The 13691-nt window shown below is 43.9% G+C and overlaps 1 protein-coding gene across 2 annotated transcripts in view; it reads left to right on the forward strand.

Moving 5' to 3' along the window:
* Nucleotides 1-5579: 5579 nt before the first annotated feature.
* Nucleotides 5580-13691, forward strand: part of Golm2 (golgi membrane protein 2) — a 78787-nt gene continuing 70675 nt past the window's right edge. For both annotated transcript variants that reach the window (XM_052183413.1, XM_052183414.1), the window contains exon 1: nucleotides 5580-6160. In XM_052183413.1, coding sequence (XP_052039373.1) covers nucleotides 5834-6160 — 327 coding nt within the window. In that variant the 5' untranslated portion in view covers nucleotides 5580-5833. The remainder of the gene's footprint in view (nucleotides 6161-13691) is intronic.

The raw sequence follows: 13691 nt of genomic DNA on the forward strand, positions 1-13691 counted from the left end.
TTTAAGCAGGTGTGTGTGTGTGTGTGTGTACACTAGGACATCAAATCCAGAGCTATGAAGTTTAGAAGAGTCTGTGTTATAATCATACAAAAATATGGCTGGGGATGGGGTTCAGTGGTGGAGCACTTGCTTATCATCTGTGAGGCAACTCAATTCCAAGCATCATCAACCTCAAATATTTTAAGAGTTAGACATAGTTGGCCATGCTTGAATATCAGCATTCGGAAGGCTGAGGCAGGAGAATTGTGAGTTTGAGGACAGCTTGAATACTGTAATGAGTTCCAGGCTAGTTTTGGGCATACGCCGAGACCCTATCTCAAAAAACAAAATGAAAGAGATCAAAACTGTGGTCTCCTTCCGTATGTTAGTAATATAACTATAATTCCAACAACACTGAAGCCTGAAGCAGGAGGATTGTGAATTCGAGGCCAAGCTGGACTATAAAGGGATACTGTATGGCTTCACGAAGGGAGTTTGGGAGACTCCTGCTTTCAACTGTGAGTATAATATAGCTGAATCTCCTCACCCTCTTATTCTCTAGGGCTATGTGTGACTAACTTTGGGTCAAGAAGAAGTAAAGGGACATGCATGTGTACTTGAAGAAATCTTTTTAAAAGTTGGAGGAGCAGTGTTATCCTTTCTTCTGGTTCCTAGATCAAGAATGTCATGACCACAGATAAAAATGAGGATGACCCTGCAGGATACTAAGAACCAAGTGGAAGGAGCCTGCCACACTATTCTTCACAGCTCACTTTGGGAAAATCTGTTGTTTAGTTAGTGGTGCTAGAGATCAAAGCAGAACCTTGTATGTGCTAAGCAGAAGTTCTACTGCTAAGCTCTATCCCAACCTTGCTTGTACATTTAATTCTTAAAATACTATCTATGATTAGCCTGTGTTTCTAGTTACATAAAAATATAAGCACCTATACTTGACAATCCTAAAAAAATATCCCAAAAGATAGTATTTGACTTCATTTGTTTGTTTGTTTGTTTGGTTGGTTGGTTGGTTTTTCAAGACGGATTTCTCTGTGTAGCCTCTGGAACTCACTCTGTAGACAGGCTAGCCTCGAACTCGAAGATTGGCCGTCTCTGCTTCCTAAGTGTCTGAGGAATTGACTTCTTTTTTAAAAATAGTTTTAGAATTGTTTCTGTTTTCTTTTTTCTTTTTGCCTGTGTGTATACTACATGCATACCTGGTGCCTGCAGAGATCAAAATGGAGCATCGGATCTCATGGAGCTAGAGTTAAGGATGGTTTAAGGATGGTTGTGAGCTATAAAGTGGATAGTGAGATCTGAACTCGGTTTTTTTCCCCAAGAGTAGCAAGAGTTTTTGACTCTCCTCTCCTCTCCTCTCCTCTCCCCTCCTCTCCCCTCCCCTCCCCTCCCCTCCTCTCCTCTCCCCTCCCCTCCTCTCCCCTCCCCTCCCCTCCCTTTCTTTCTTTTTCCTTGAGGCAGGGTTTCATGATGTAGCTTTGGCTGGCCTGGAACTTGCTATGTAGACTAGACTAGGCTACCCTCAAACTCATAGAGATATCCTGCCTCTGCTTCTGTCTCTGCCTCTTGAATGTTGGGATTAAAGGCATGTACCACTAAGGCTGTCAGAGTTGACGTCTTAGAAACTGTCTTTAATTGCCTGCCCAAGATTGCACCAGCCACCATGATGTCATGGATGGGGAGAAAGTCTCAAGGATTCCTTCCTCGATGAAGGGTTACACATAGTCAATGGCTGCTGAGGGAGGGAGACTATGTCTCTTTAGGGACAAACCTCTAACAGATTGTTCAAGCCCAAGTGGTCAGTCCCAAGTCCATGTACACACAGGTAAGACTAACTGGACAGTTATAGGAGTTATGGATTTGAGAGGGGAAGGTGATGGGAAGATGGAGTTGGAGGGAACATGAAAGGATGGAAATGTAAAGTCAATGTATTTATGTATGAAATTACCAAAAAAATAAAGTTTAAATTAAAAACTAGGTTTTTAAGAATAGTTTACATCTACAGAAAAGTTGCAACAATGTAGAGTTCTTTATCTCCACTTTCCCTTGTTAACGACCTTTACTGTACATGTAATTGTGACAATGAACTATGCAAAATACATCATGGTAGCTTGGTGGTATAACGGTTGCCTGGTATGTGCAAAGCCCCAAGTTTGGTCACCAGCACTACTTAAACTGGTTGAATGTCTGTAGTCCCTGCATGTGTGAGGTAGAGGCAGGGCCACAAAACATGTTTGAGGCCAGTTAGTCTGATATACGAGATCCCTTTCAAAACACAACTGAAGAATAATAAAGCATTACTATTTGTACTAGTTAGCTTCTTGTCACTTTGATAAAATATAGCCAAGTCAACTTTAGGAAAAAAAGGTTTATTTGGGTTTACGGTTCCAAAGGAATAGTTAGCCCTTCACCTTTTCAGGGAAGCCTCAGGCACAGCTGTGAGAGTAGCCACAGACCATCACGCTGAGAGCTCACATCCTGAACCTCAGGTTGAAAGCAGAGCGAACAAACTAGAAGTATAAAGGCGCTCCCATAAAGCCCTGCAGAGACTGACAACACTGGGTCCAGCAAGGTCACACCTTCTAACCCTACACAAAGGAGCACTGTCACCTGAGGGTCAAGTGTTGACACTCCGGGCTGTGGGGAACATGTTTCACTCAAACCACCACACTATTGCCTAAAGACTATGCTTGGCTAAGGCTTCCTTAATTTTTACCTGATGGCCTTGTTCCGGTCCATGGCTCCGAGATGCATTTGTTTATGGTGCCCCTTACAGTTGTGGCTGTTTCTTGGATTTTCTTTAACTCTGATGACCTTTGATTTTTATTGTTATTGTTTTTGTCTGTGGTGTTGGGGATCAAACCTGGGGAAGCACTTTACCACTAAACTATACTCCAGACCACCTCAAAGACAGCTTTGAGGAATATCATTTAGGGACTTTGTAGAATATCTTCCCACTTAGGATTTGTCTGGTGTTTTTCTCACCATCACATTGGTGTTAAGACTTCTTGGGGTGGGGTGGGGGGGCTGGAGAGATGGCTCATCGGGTAAGAACATTGACTGCTCTTCCAAAGGTCCTGAGTTCAAATCCCAGCAATCACATGGTGGCTCACAACCCTCTGTAATGAGATCTGATGCCCTCTTCTGGTTTGCCTGAACACAGCAACAGTGGACTTACATATAATAAATAAATAAATCTTAAGAAAAAAAAAGTTCTTGAGAGGACTGCAGAGCGTCCTCAGCACCACCTCACATTGAGGACACACACGGTCAGAATTTTCCACTGTTGGGGTTCATCTTGCTCACCCGACTTAAAAGAACTGGGGTTTGCCTTTATTTGGTTAACCCCTGACTCATAGCTGGCTATGTGAATGCACTTAAACCCTCTTTTGGTGATTTCTAGATTAGACCTTAATAAGAGGATAGGTTGAGGAGGTAATTGTGGAGGGGAAAAAAATCTCCAGAAGGAGAGGAAAAGAGGCTTTCAAGCCTCAGCTCTGCAATCCCCAGCTTATAACTCTAGAAAAGTTATGTGGCAATCTATAAATAGAGTAATGGTCAAATAGGGCTTTAAAGCACCTGTTGGCAAAAAGTTCGTGCTTGTGTTTTGTATGAGGTAGGTCTGTCAGAATCTCGTTTTAAAAATACAACATCTTTGGGAAGAGTGACATTTTAGGAAGTTAACATCATTTAATGGACTTTTCAACTCGTGGCTGAGATGATACATTATTAGGATAAAGTTAAGGTTTCTAGTTTGGAGGCCTGAGAGAGGGCTCAGTAGGAACGGGTACCTGCTGCCAGGCTGGATAACCTGAGTTTGATCCACAGGACCCACATGGGAGAAGGAAACCCACTCTTGCAAGTTGTCTTCGGACCTCCACCCACACGCCATGGCATGCATGCTCCCCTCCAATAAGTAAATGTAATAATTATTTTAAATTGCCTTTGACTTGGCTTCCTTTCGCCGAGGCTGCCAGGTTGTTATCCGAGAGTGGAGATGACTTCAGATCTTCTGAAGTCAGAGCTCAACTTTTTGATTTTTTTTTTTTGTTTGTTTTGGATTTGATTTTTTTCGAGACAGGGTTTCTCTATATAGCCCTGACTGTCTTGGAACTCACTCTGTAGACCAGGCTGGCCTCGAACTCAGAAATCCGCCTGCCTCTGCCAGGCATGCACCACCACCGCCTGGCTAGAGCTCAACTTTTTGAGATGAGGACTTTGAAGCCCACGATGGCTTCTGCCTCAACCTCCCAAATGCTGTAATTGCAGGCACAGTGAACCTTCAGCTTTGATGTGAACTAAATAGTAACAATTCTGGTATGTTTTTGTTGTTGTTGTTGTTGTTCTTATTGTTTGTATAAAAAGAGAAACATCCATGTGTGAAGGTACAATTTTTTTTGAAGCAAAAAAACTTTATTTTTGAAATGCTCAGGAAACATGGAACAATTTTTCACCATTGGAAAATCTTCACGTCTCAAAACTACTGGCCGGTTTGAATAAACACACTTTGTGTTCTTGAGTAGTCATGCTCATGGAAGTTCTTGACCCGGAGTCTGAAAAATAACAAATCCATCCTCTGGTTACACAGGTGAAAACCAGTAGCTTTTTATTGCTTGTTTAAACAAATATAAAAGAAGCATGCAGAGGGAACAAGCAGGGGATTCTCTGTAGCACTGAAAATAACTATAAACATAGAAAAACACCTGCTACAGAGCAGAGAGTAATAGTGTTAAGAGCTCTGTTACTTGGCTTTAAGCCCAGTCCAGAAGATACAGGACTCTGAAGTTTCCGAATATCTTTGTTTCCAGACTTTCTCATGTGTAAAAATGTTGTTGGGATAGGAGGGATGTAAAACTAGGCGTGCAGAAACAACTTGTAAGGGCTGCTATTGCTAATTCGGAATGTGTCAGCCGTCAGTAACGGCGCATTAGCTGCCATTCACCGAGGGCAGCTTCTGGGCTTTCTCTTCAGCTAAGTCGAGGGAAATGCAGCAGAGCGTTTTAAAACAGCACCGCATTCTGGAATTCTTCCTGTCTGTGACAGCAGTAACCTTGGAAACCAGGCTGCTAACACATCTCAATCCCAGAGCTTCCTGAAGCTTATGTTCTCTTGCTGTATTGTCTGGGCACCGCTGTTCTGCGGGCCAACGTCCACTGTTTTGTTTTTCCTCCGCGTCGTTGGCACAGACAAGAACAAGCAGAAAACCTTTCTGGACACCCCTCTCAGGCTCCATCTCACCTAGAGCCTTCCCTACTCGGTCACAGTCTCAGAATTTGTCCTGACAGACGCAACTCTGCCAAGGGGCCAGCTGAAAGCCGGACGTCCCTAAACCTAGCCTCAGGGGACACAACCAGGTAACAGCATCCCGCGCACCCACCCAGGTGCGCAGCGCGACCCCGACCCCGAGCCCCAGCATCCAGAGAACCCTCGCGAGACAGGACCGCAAGGGGACGAGAAGAAGCCCACTATCTCGCGAGAAGAGGGGGCGTCGGCGGAAACGAGCAAATGCCCCCCTGGGCGCCCCGGCCCCAGCCGGTGGGCGTGGACCGAGGAAACCCGCCCCCTTCCGGCTCGCGTCCCCGCCCCCAGCCTTGAGGCTTCGGGTCGCTGGTACCCGCGCCGGCGTCTCCCGCTTCCCTGCGGCGAGAGCCGGCTGGCCTTCGGCTCTTGGAGGGGGCGCGGCGGGGGCGCAGAGGGGGCGGGGAGGACCGCGACGCCCCGCCCCCCTCCGCGCTCTGGCGGCCTGGCCCGTCCCTTGGGGACCCGGTCCTGAGGCCACTCGGACAGCAGGCCGGCGCTGCCCGCAGGTGGCGGCGGCGGCGGCAGAGCCACCGGCCTCATGGTGGGTTTCGGGGCCAACCGGCGGGCCGGCCGCCTGCCGTCCTTCGTGCTGGTGGTGCTGCTGGTAGTCATCGTCGTCCTTGCCTTCAACTACTGGAGCATCTCCTCCCGCCACGTTCTGCTTCAGGAGGAGGTGGCCGAGCTGCAGGGCCAGGTCCAGCGCACCGAGGTGGCCCGTGGGCGCTTGGAGAAGCGCAATTCGGACCTCTTGCTCTTGGTGGACACGCATAAGAAGCAGATCGACCAGAAGGAGGCCGATTACGGCCGCCTCAGCAGCCGGCTGCAGGCCAGGGAAGGCCTGGGGAAAAGATGCGAGGATGACAAGGTAAGGTCGAGCCCTGTCCTCGGCCTTCCCAGAGTTTTTCTTTTCACCTCTGGGGTGAGGTATTACTATAAGCCCCCCGATGGTTGCTGTCTGCCTCCAGCATGGCAGCCTTGGAAGCTCCCCAGTCCCCCAGCAACCCTGTTTGTTGTCAGACTTGCCTGGTATCAGCGCCGCATCTCTATTCGCTTCCAGAGACCATAAGTTCTGGTTCTCTAGAGTGGCCTATGTATAGATACCACCTTTCCTCCAAGCGCAGCTGCTGAGCTGGCAGTGGCAATCATCTGGCCTATGTGGCCGCCTTCCGTTCTCGGGCACACAGGCTGCCAGGTATATGGTATGGGCATTGTCTCATCCTCATTCTGTGCAGACCGATCAATTTTAATTTCTTTATATCAGAATGCGGCCTTCTTCCCCTTTGGTGTTCAACATATATTTGTCAACAGTATGCCTTTTTAGAAATCTCTATACATTGATGTATTTTGCTAAGTAGATTTTTTTTTTAAAAAAAAACAAATGATTTTTGTGTTGAAAGTGTTGTGATAGATGAGTCAGGAACCGCGACTTCGGTACCGATAATCCATTGTCTTCCCAATTTGAATTGTTAATGAAATTAGCTGAAATGGTAGAGTCTAAAAATAAGTTCTTAGGAACAGAATCTTATGTCTGTCGTTATAATTCTTGAAAGAAAATAAAATTTTGTGTGCTTAAGTAGCTCTTAGGGCCGCTGCTAAATGCAGATAGAAAATGCAAAATTTTAAATTTAAAAATCTTAAGACTGGGCTATGATCATGTCTTAATAGGATCTGTTTTCACCATTTTATTGACAGTTTATAACTAAGGCAACTTCAGTTGGTATATCAATTCTGAATACTTCTAGATAGGCACTATAGTAGATGACTTATTTTCTACGCTCTTAAATCTCTTAAATTTCTTTCTTTATCTTGTGCGTGCGCGCGCGCACATGTGTCAAGATCAGAGGACAGCTTTCTGGAGTCAGTTCTCTCCTTCCATCCTGTGGAACTGACTCCTGGTTATCTGTCTTGGCAGCAAGTGCTTTTAGCTGCTGAGCCATGTCGCCAGCCCTTAAGTTGTATTTGTGTGTATACCCACCCCAATGCACCTGTGGATGTCAGAGGACAACTTGTAGCAATCTGGTTTCTCCTTCTACCACGTTGGTCCTGGGGATGGAACTCAAGTTCTTTGAGATTTTGATGAGCTTCCAACCTTCTTTGGCCTTTACCTTCTTACTTCATGAAAACTGAGTCTCTCCATTGTTTCTTGTACCCTTTTCTTCTTTATATAGTATGCATATCCTCTGAGAGGGCTAGATATCAGCAGACATATGCACCTTCTATACACTGAACTGTAAAACATGGAAAACTCTTGGATAGTAGGTAGAAACCCGTGAGAGTTTGGAGTATTAAAATAATGTCTTCAAAATGGACCCTTTCCAGCTAGCACTCTGTCATGTGGTTGTGCCTCAAGAAGTGAGCTCTCAGTTGTTTCTTTGTTCTGTCATCTGATGGACTTTTGCCCTGTAAAACTATTAGTGTTTTAGTTTTCTGTTGCCTTGACAGAACATCCTGACTAAGGCAACTTGCAGAAGAAAGCATTTGTGGCTAAAATTATTATTTTATGTATATAGGTGTTTTGTCTGCATGTTTTTTATTGGTGCAACAGATAAGTATATGGTTCCCGAGGAGGTCAGAAGCTTTGGATTCCCCTGGAACTGGCGTTACAGGTGGTTTTGAGCCACCATGTGGGTGCTGGGAATTGAAGCCAAGTCCTCTGCAAAAGTCACAGAGGAACACTGGGACTGACAACTCCTTTGAAACCTCAAAGCCTGCCCCCAGTGACACCTTGTTCAACAAGGCCATACCTCCTAATCTTTCTCAAACAGTTCCACCAACTGGAGACTGAATGTTCAAACATGAGCCTATCAGGGCTATTATTCAAGCCACCACATAGAGGAATCCCAATTCTGGAAACAGGAAGGTGATAATTCATTCTTCCAGTTCATTGTGTCAGTTCTGTCATTTCCAGGATGAGAGGAAGAGACAGTGTTCTCATCACTGTCCATGAAAGCGAGAAGTCAGACCCATTTGTCTAGATTCTTGCAAACTTACTATATTCTATTCTGTCTGTAAAGGATTTTAACTTGGAGGTGTATATTAGTTTGCCAGAGTGGGCATAACAGTACCAGATATAAAACTTTATTTCTCCACAGTCCTGGAGGCTTAGAGTCCCAAGTCAAGATACAGGAAAGGGTTGAGTTTCTCTGAAACCTCTCACCTTGCCTGCAGATGGCTGCCTTGCTGCTCTGTCCTGCCATGGTATTCCCTGATGTATGCATCCCAGTGCCTCATCTCCTTCTTAGGTTCTGGGCACTTTGGATTGTGGCCCCTCTTATACATGACTGTTCTTCCAGTGAAATAAGTATCTTCAGTAGCTCACTGCCTTCTTAGGAAAGATCATCCTGTGGGCCTGCTGCACTGTTTACTCCCCTACTGTTGTGATGAGCAAGGTCACAAAATTATCTCCTGAGTGCCCAGCCACTGCATTCCAGCTATGCCATGCAAGTCTGCATTAACTGCACAGGGTTTCAGGGAGGGACTAGAGTGTAGAGGCTGGTGAAGTCTAAGGGTGAAAGGCTTCATCTCTGTGCCTCTGGGAAAGCTTTCATTCCTTCTGGGTAAAGGCTTTTTGGTGGCTTTTTTATTTTTATTTATTTATGTATTTATTTATGTATTTATTTATGTATTTATGTATTTATTTATTTATTGGTGGGTAGCCTTTTACCTGTGTGCTATAAGGAAATCCAATAAAATCATTCCTTTCCCAGGGGTAGATGTTTCTTGGGCTTTCCCTGGGAATGCAGTCCCACACTAATAGCCTTATTTAATCACTACTTTAAACTCCAAATATATTGAGATCCTGGAGGTTGAAACCTCAACATATGAGTTTGAGTAGTACAGTTCACCCTGTATCTTGGAGGAATCAATCATATACACAATGTAATCTTTTTCCCCTTCTTTCTACCAAAAAGACTGTTCCTTACATACATTGTATTTTTCTTGTTCTTTCTGTAGTAGACAAGTCTCACTGTGGTCCAGGCTGGTTCCAGGTGCTGGTATTTATGTGTGTGCCTGCACTCACTTGCACTTGGGTTCCTGTTACTGTGTCCCATGCACTGAAGGAGATGGTCTAGCACAGGCAAAGGAGCTGTTTGAGTGTAGACAATATCTTCCTCAAGCCTAGTCTTCTTTTATAAATACACATACACAAAGGTCCAGTTCTGAAGCTAGGCGTTGTAGCATAGTCTTGTACTCATAGCATCCCGGGAGATGGAGGCCAGCAAGTCATGAGTTCAAGGCCAACCTGGGTTACATAATGAAACCCTATCTTGAAAAATTTGATGTTTGAAGCTGAACAATACACGACTTGTTTTTCTTATAATTGCCATAATTGTGACTGAGAGTATATTAAAAAGAATAAATAAAATATGTAAAAAGTTATAAATACCTTCAGTTGAATGAAGAAAGGAGAATGGGGAGCATATATTTTTACTTCAAAAGCTGTCTTCACAGTGTGTATACCACAATGTATAGGTATTTAACACACACACGAAGTGTGTGTCTAAAAGCTTTGGCACACAACAGCCACTCACTGAGAGGCCATGCCTGGCAGAAGGTGTGCCCTTTTCCATACTCCATGGCATCAGACAGACTACTTCTCTGTGTTTCAGTTGTCCTCATCTGTAAAAGGAGGATGATAATCTTTCTTACTCTCTGGAAGGTTAGATGAACAAACTCATTAAAATTCTTAAAGCAGGGCTGGAGAGAGAGTTCATTGGTTAAAAGCACTGGCTGCTTTTCTAGAGGATGTGGGTTTGGTTCCCAGAACCCATGTGGTGCTCACAGCCATCTGTAACTCCAGGTCCACAGGATCGAAGGCCTTCTGGCTTCCACAGGCATAAGGAACATATGTGGCACACAGGCATACATGCAGACAAAATTTTTATATATATAAATCTTAAAAAGAAAATCTTAAATGGCGTCTTAGCTGTTATTCCTTTACTGCTCCTCATGACTGACTGCCTTCTCTCCAGGATGGAGCTCTATTTGTGTTCCTGCCCATATCCGGTTCTAGCTCCAGCGGACTGTTTGACTTTTTCTTTCCCTCCCCATTTCCTGGTTCATTTTCAATTAACTTTAGTTGGTTCTGTCCATAGTTGTCTTCCCCGACTCTCTAGAGCTCTGTACTTTAGGAATCAGCCTTCCATCATTCTAAGTGCTTCAATTACTTGTGCTTTTCCTCTGACTCACCTGCCAAAATCTGGCTACTATATAACTGTAATTTAATTGCTACTTCATGTAACTCAAAATCCTGAAAAATTGGTACCTTCATTCTGAGCTTCCTATCCTATGATACTGGTCCAGCTCATGTCATGTAACTATTAATGAAACAGGTTAGGATTTTGGGCTCTCCTTAAGCAGCTCTCCCCCATAAACAAACCTGAGCATCCTCAGACCTTACTTTCAGAGTGGCTGTATCAATTACTTTATGAAGTCAGAAGGTTGTTTAATCTTTTAAACTTCTGTAGAGTGTCTCCAACCTCCTGTGTCTTCCATTAGCTCCTGATTCGGACTGTTCCAGACTGGTGGTCCTGCTGAGTTCTGTCTCCATTTACCTTTCTATGTCATTATAATTGATGTGTGGACTCATCCATCCTCTTGCTTCTTTATTTGTCTTTCCCTCTTTAATCCATCTGTGTTCTAGGCCTTCTTCTCTAGATCGTGTTTTTCCTTTTTTAGGTGTAATCTACTTTATTATTTGAGCTACACTAGCTTATTTGTTTAGCTAATAGTTTCCTGTGTGTTAACCTCGTCTCAACATTGTAAGTTCCCTGAGGACAGACTGCTTTAAATTTCTTGTGGGTTTCTGATAGTGCTTGCTGCTGATTGAATATTAAGAGTTCATTTGTGGGGCTAGAGAGATAGCTCAGTGGTTAAGAGCACTGACTGCTCTTCCAGAGGTCTTAAGTTCAATTCACAGCAACCACATGGTGGCTCACAACCATCTGTAATGGGATCTAAGGCCCTCTTCTGGTGTGTTTGAGGACAGTGACAGTGAACTCACATATATATGTATATATGCATACATGTACTTAAGTATACGCGCGTGTGTGTGTGTGTGTGTGTGTGTGTGTGTGTATTTTTTTTAAAAAAAGTCCATTTGTGTATCTCTCATACCTCTTTTACAAATCCTGTTAAAGGCTTAATCCCTATTATTGAAATGTTGTTTTTGGAAATGGGTGTAGCTTTTGACATTCCTAGGATATACAATCTCACTGCAAGCTCTTTGTTTTTCTAGCTCTTAAAATCTTTCTGGTCTCTCTTCTGCAATGATATCTTAGCCTTAGGTGCAGGAGATGTGTTATAGATGTATCAGTTGGGACTGGGCATCATAGCTCCACATTTTGATTGGTTGTGGGTTTTTTTTTTTTTTTAATTTGTATGGTGTCCATCTGTTGCAAAGAGAAGTTTCCCTATGAATGTGAGGACTACACTTAATCTGTGGTTATAAGGACAAATATTTAAAGTGTAGTTATGGGTTATGATGGTTTAGTAAAGTGGTGATTGTAGTTTCTCCTTCAAGGTCTCTGACTTGACTAGGTTTCCATTACCAGACATAATTTCTCTCTCATTGAATGGGTGATAAGTGCAGTTGGAGAACTATTGGGTACTGGTAAGGTATGTGTACCACTACTGTGCTCTAGGGTTCTGGTGGTGGTTGTGGTTCATGGGATTGTTGGTTTCTTTCCTCCTTTGGAAGCTTAGCATTGTGCTTTCTGCCACTCTGAAAACTAGTTCTCAGGGAGGGATTTTCAGGTCTGTTCTAGCTCAGGAGTCTCTGGGTTCTGTGTCTGAAAGGTATGGTGTCTTCAGCCATAGGGACTTACCTTCCACCTCTGGGGGTGGGGGTTAGCCATGGGCTTTAACAAGAGCCTTTAACATTTTGGAGTCTCTTGGATAACTTTGGTCAACAACTCAAGGCAGGGCTTCTTGTACCTGGTATTGGGATTTTTGTTAAATGGTCTTTGGTTCTTGGATGGAGCATTGTAAACAGATAGGAAAATTTCATTAAACTATATGATATTTATACACCTAACTATGTACATTACAGGTATTTTTAGGTAGACAGTTAATAATGTGGCTTCTTAGGACTTTTTCAGACATCCTTTCAGTACTTACCTCTCCCTCCCTAATTAGAGCCTCCCTGTTTTTCCCATTTCCTCCTTCAAATCATTTGTGCTGTGCTCTCATTATGCCCTCCCCCCCCACACACACATTGGTCCCCTTTTTACTTCTGTGGTTTCTTTAGCTACTCCAAGATGTGTACTCACATCTGAACATTTGGAGCGAGGAGCTCAGATGAGAGAGAACATGCAACTGGTGTCTTTTTTGGGTCTGGGCTACTCAACTCGATGAATTTTTCTCTTTCCATCCATCTACCTGGCTAGATCTTGGAAAAGGATAAGATAATCTTTTTGATGTGTTTTTACCCCCACTTTGGCTTGAAAAGTAACTTTAAAAAAGTTTTAGAATTTATTTTTTAATTTGTTCTTTTTTCATTTTATATGTTTGAGAGGTTTGCTGCACATATGTCTGTACACCACATGTGTGTCTGATGTCCAGTCAGGCCAAATGGCAGTGTTGCATCCCCCAGAACTGGAGTTCGAGATGGTTGTAAGCTGCCATTCATGTGCTAGGAATCGAACCGAATTCCTCCAGAAGAGCAGTCAGTGTCTTAAAAAATTTGTTGAGAATTTTTGCACTTATGTTCATCAGAAAGATTAATCAATAATTTTCTTTTTCTGTTGGAGCTTTGTCTGGCTTTGTTATCAGAGTAATGCAACTTTGTTAAAAAAAAATTAGCAATGTTACTTTCTTTTCTTTTTTTATGGGATATTTTGAGGAATGTTAAGTGTTCTTTGGAGGTCTAGTAGAAGTCCGGGTTGTATTCATCTGGTTCTGTTATATTGCAGATGTGCACCATTCCTGGTTTGAACTACATTTTTCTTTTTTCGCAAATATATACCGTATGGGGAGGATGTATAGCAGAATGCTTGTCTAGCATGCAGGAAGCTCCGTGTGTGTGTGTGTGTGTGTGTGTGTGTGTGTGTGTGTGTGTGTGTGTGTTATGTGTTTGAGTTAGAGTTGTAGAGGGTCCAACCCAGGTCTTAAATTTTGTGCGGGAAATATTAAGTTCAACCTGCCAACTCTCCGCGGGTCTGACTGCGCTCCTGCCACCACCAACTCTCTGGAGCTGTTGGTCTCTAGGCCTGCAAACTCTCCAGCCCTGTGGGGCCATAGGGCCTCCGCTGGGCCATCTTACTCGGCTGTCCCTCTGTTAGCCATCTCTCTGGTGGGGGACCGTGAGTTCCTCTTGCTACCACACAATGCCCCACGCATCCCACGGTCTGCCAGCTTACCACCCAATTACCTGGTAGAAGCATGACTCTTAATGT

The sequence above is a fragment of the Apodemus sylvaticus genome, chromosome 5 (assembly GCF_947179515.1).
Source record: "Apodemus sylvaticus chromosome 5, mApoSyl1.1, whole genome shotgun sequence".
In the NCBI taxonomy this organism is placed as follows: domain Eukaryota; kingdom Metazoa; phylum Chordata; class Mammalia; order Rodentia; family Muridae; genus Apodemus; species Apodemus sylvaticus.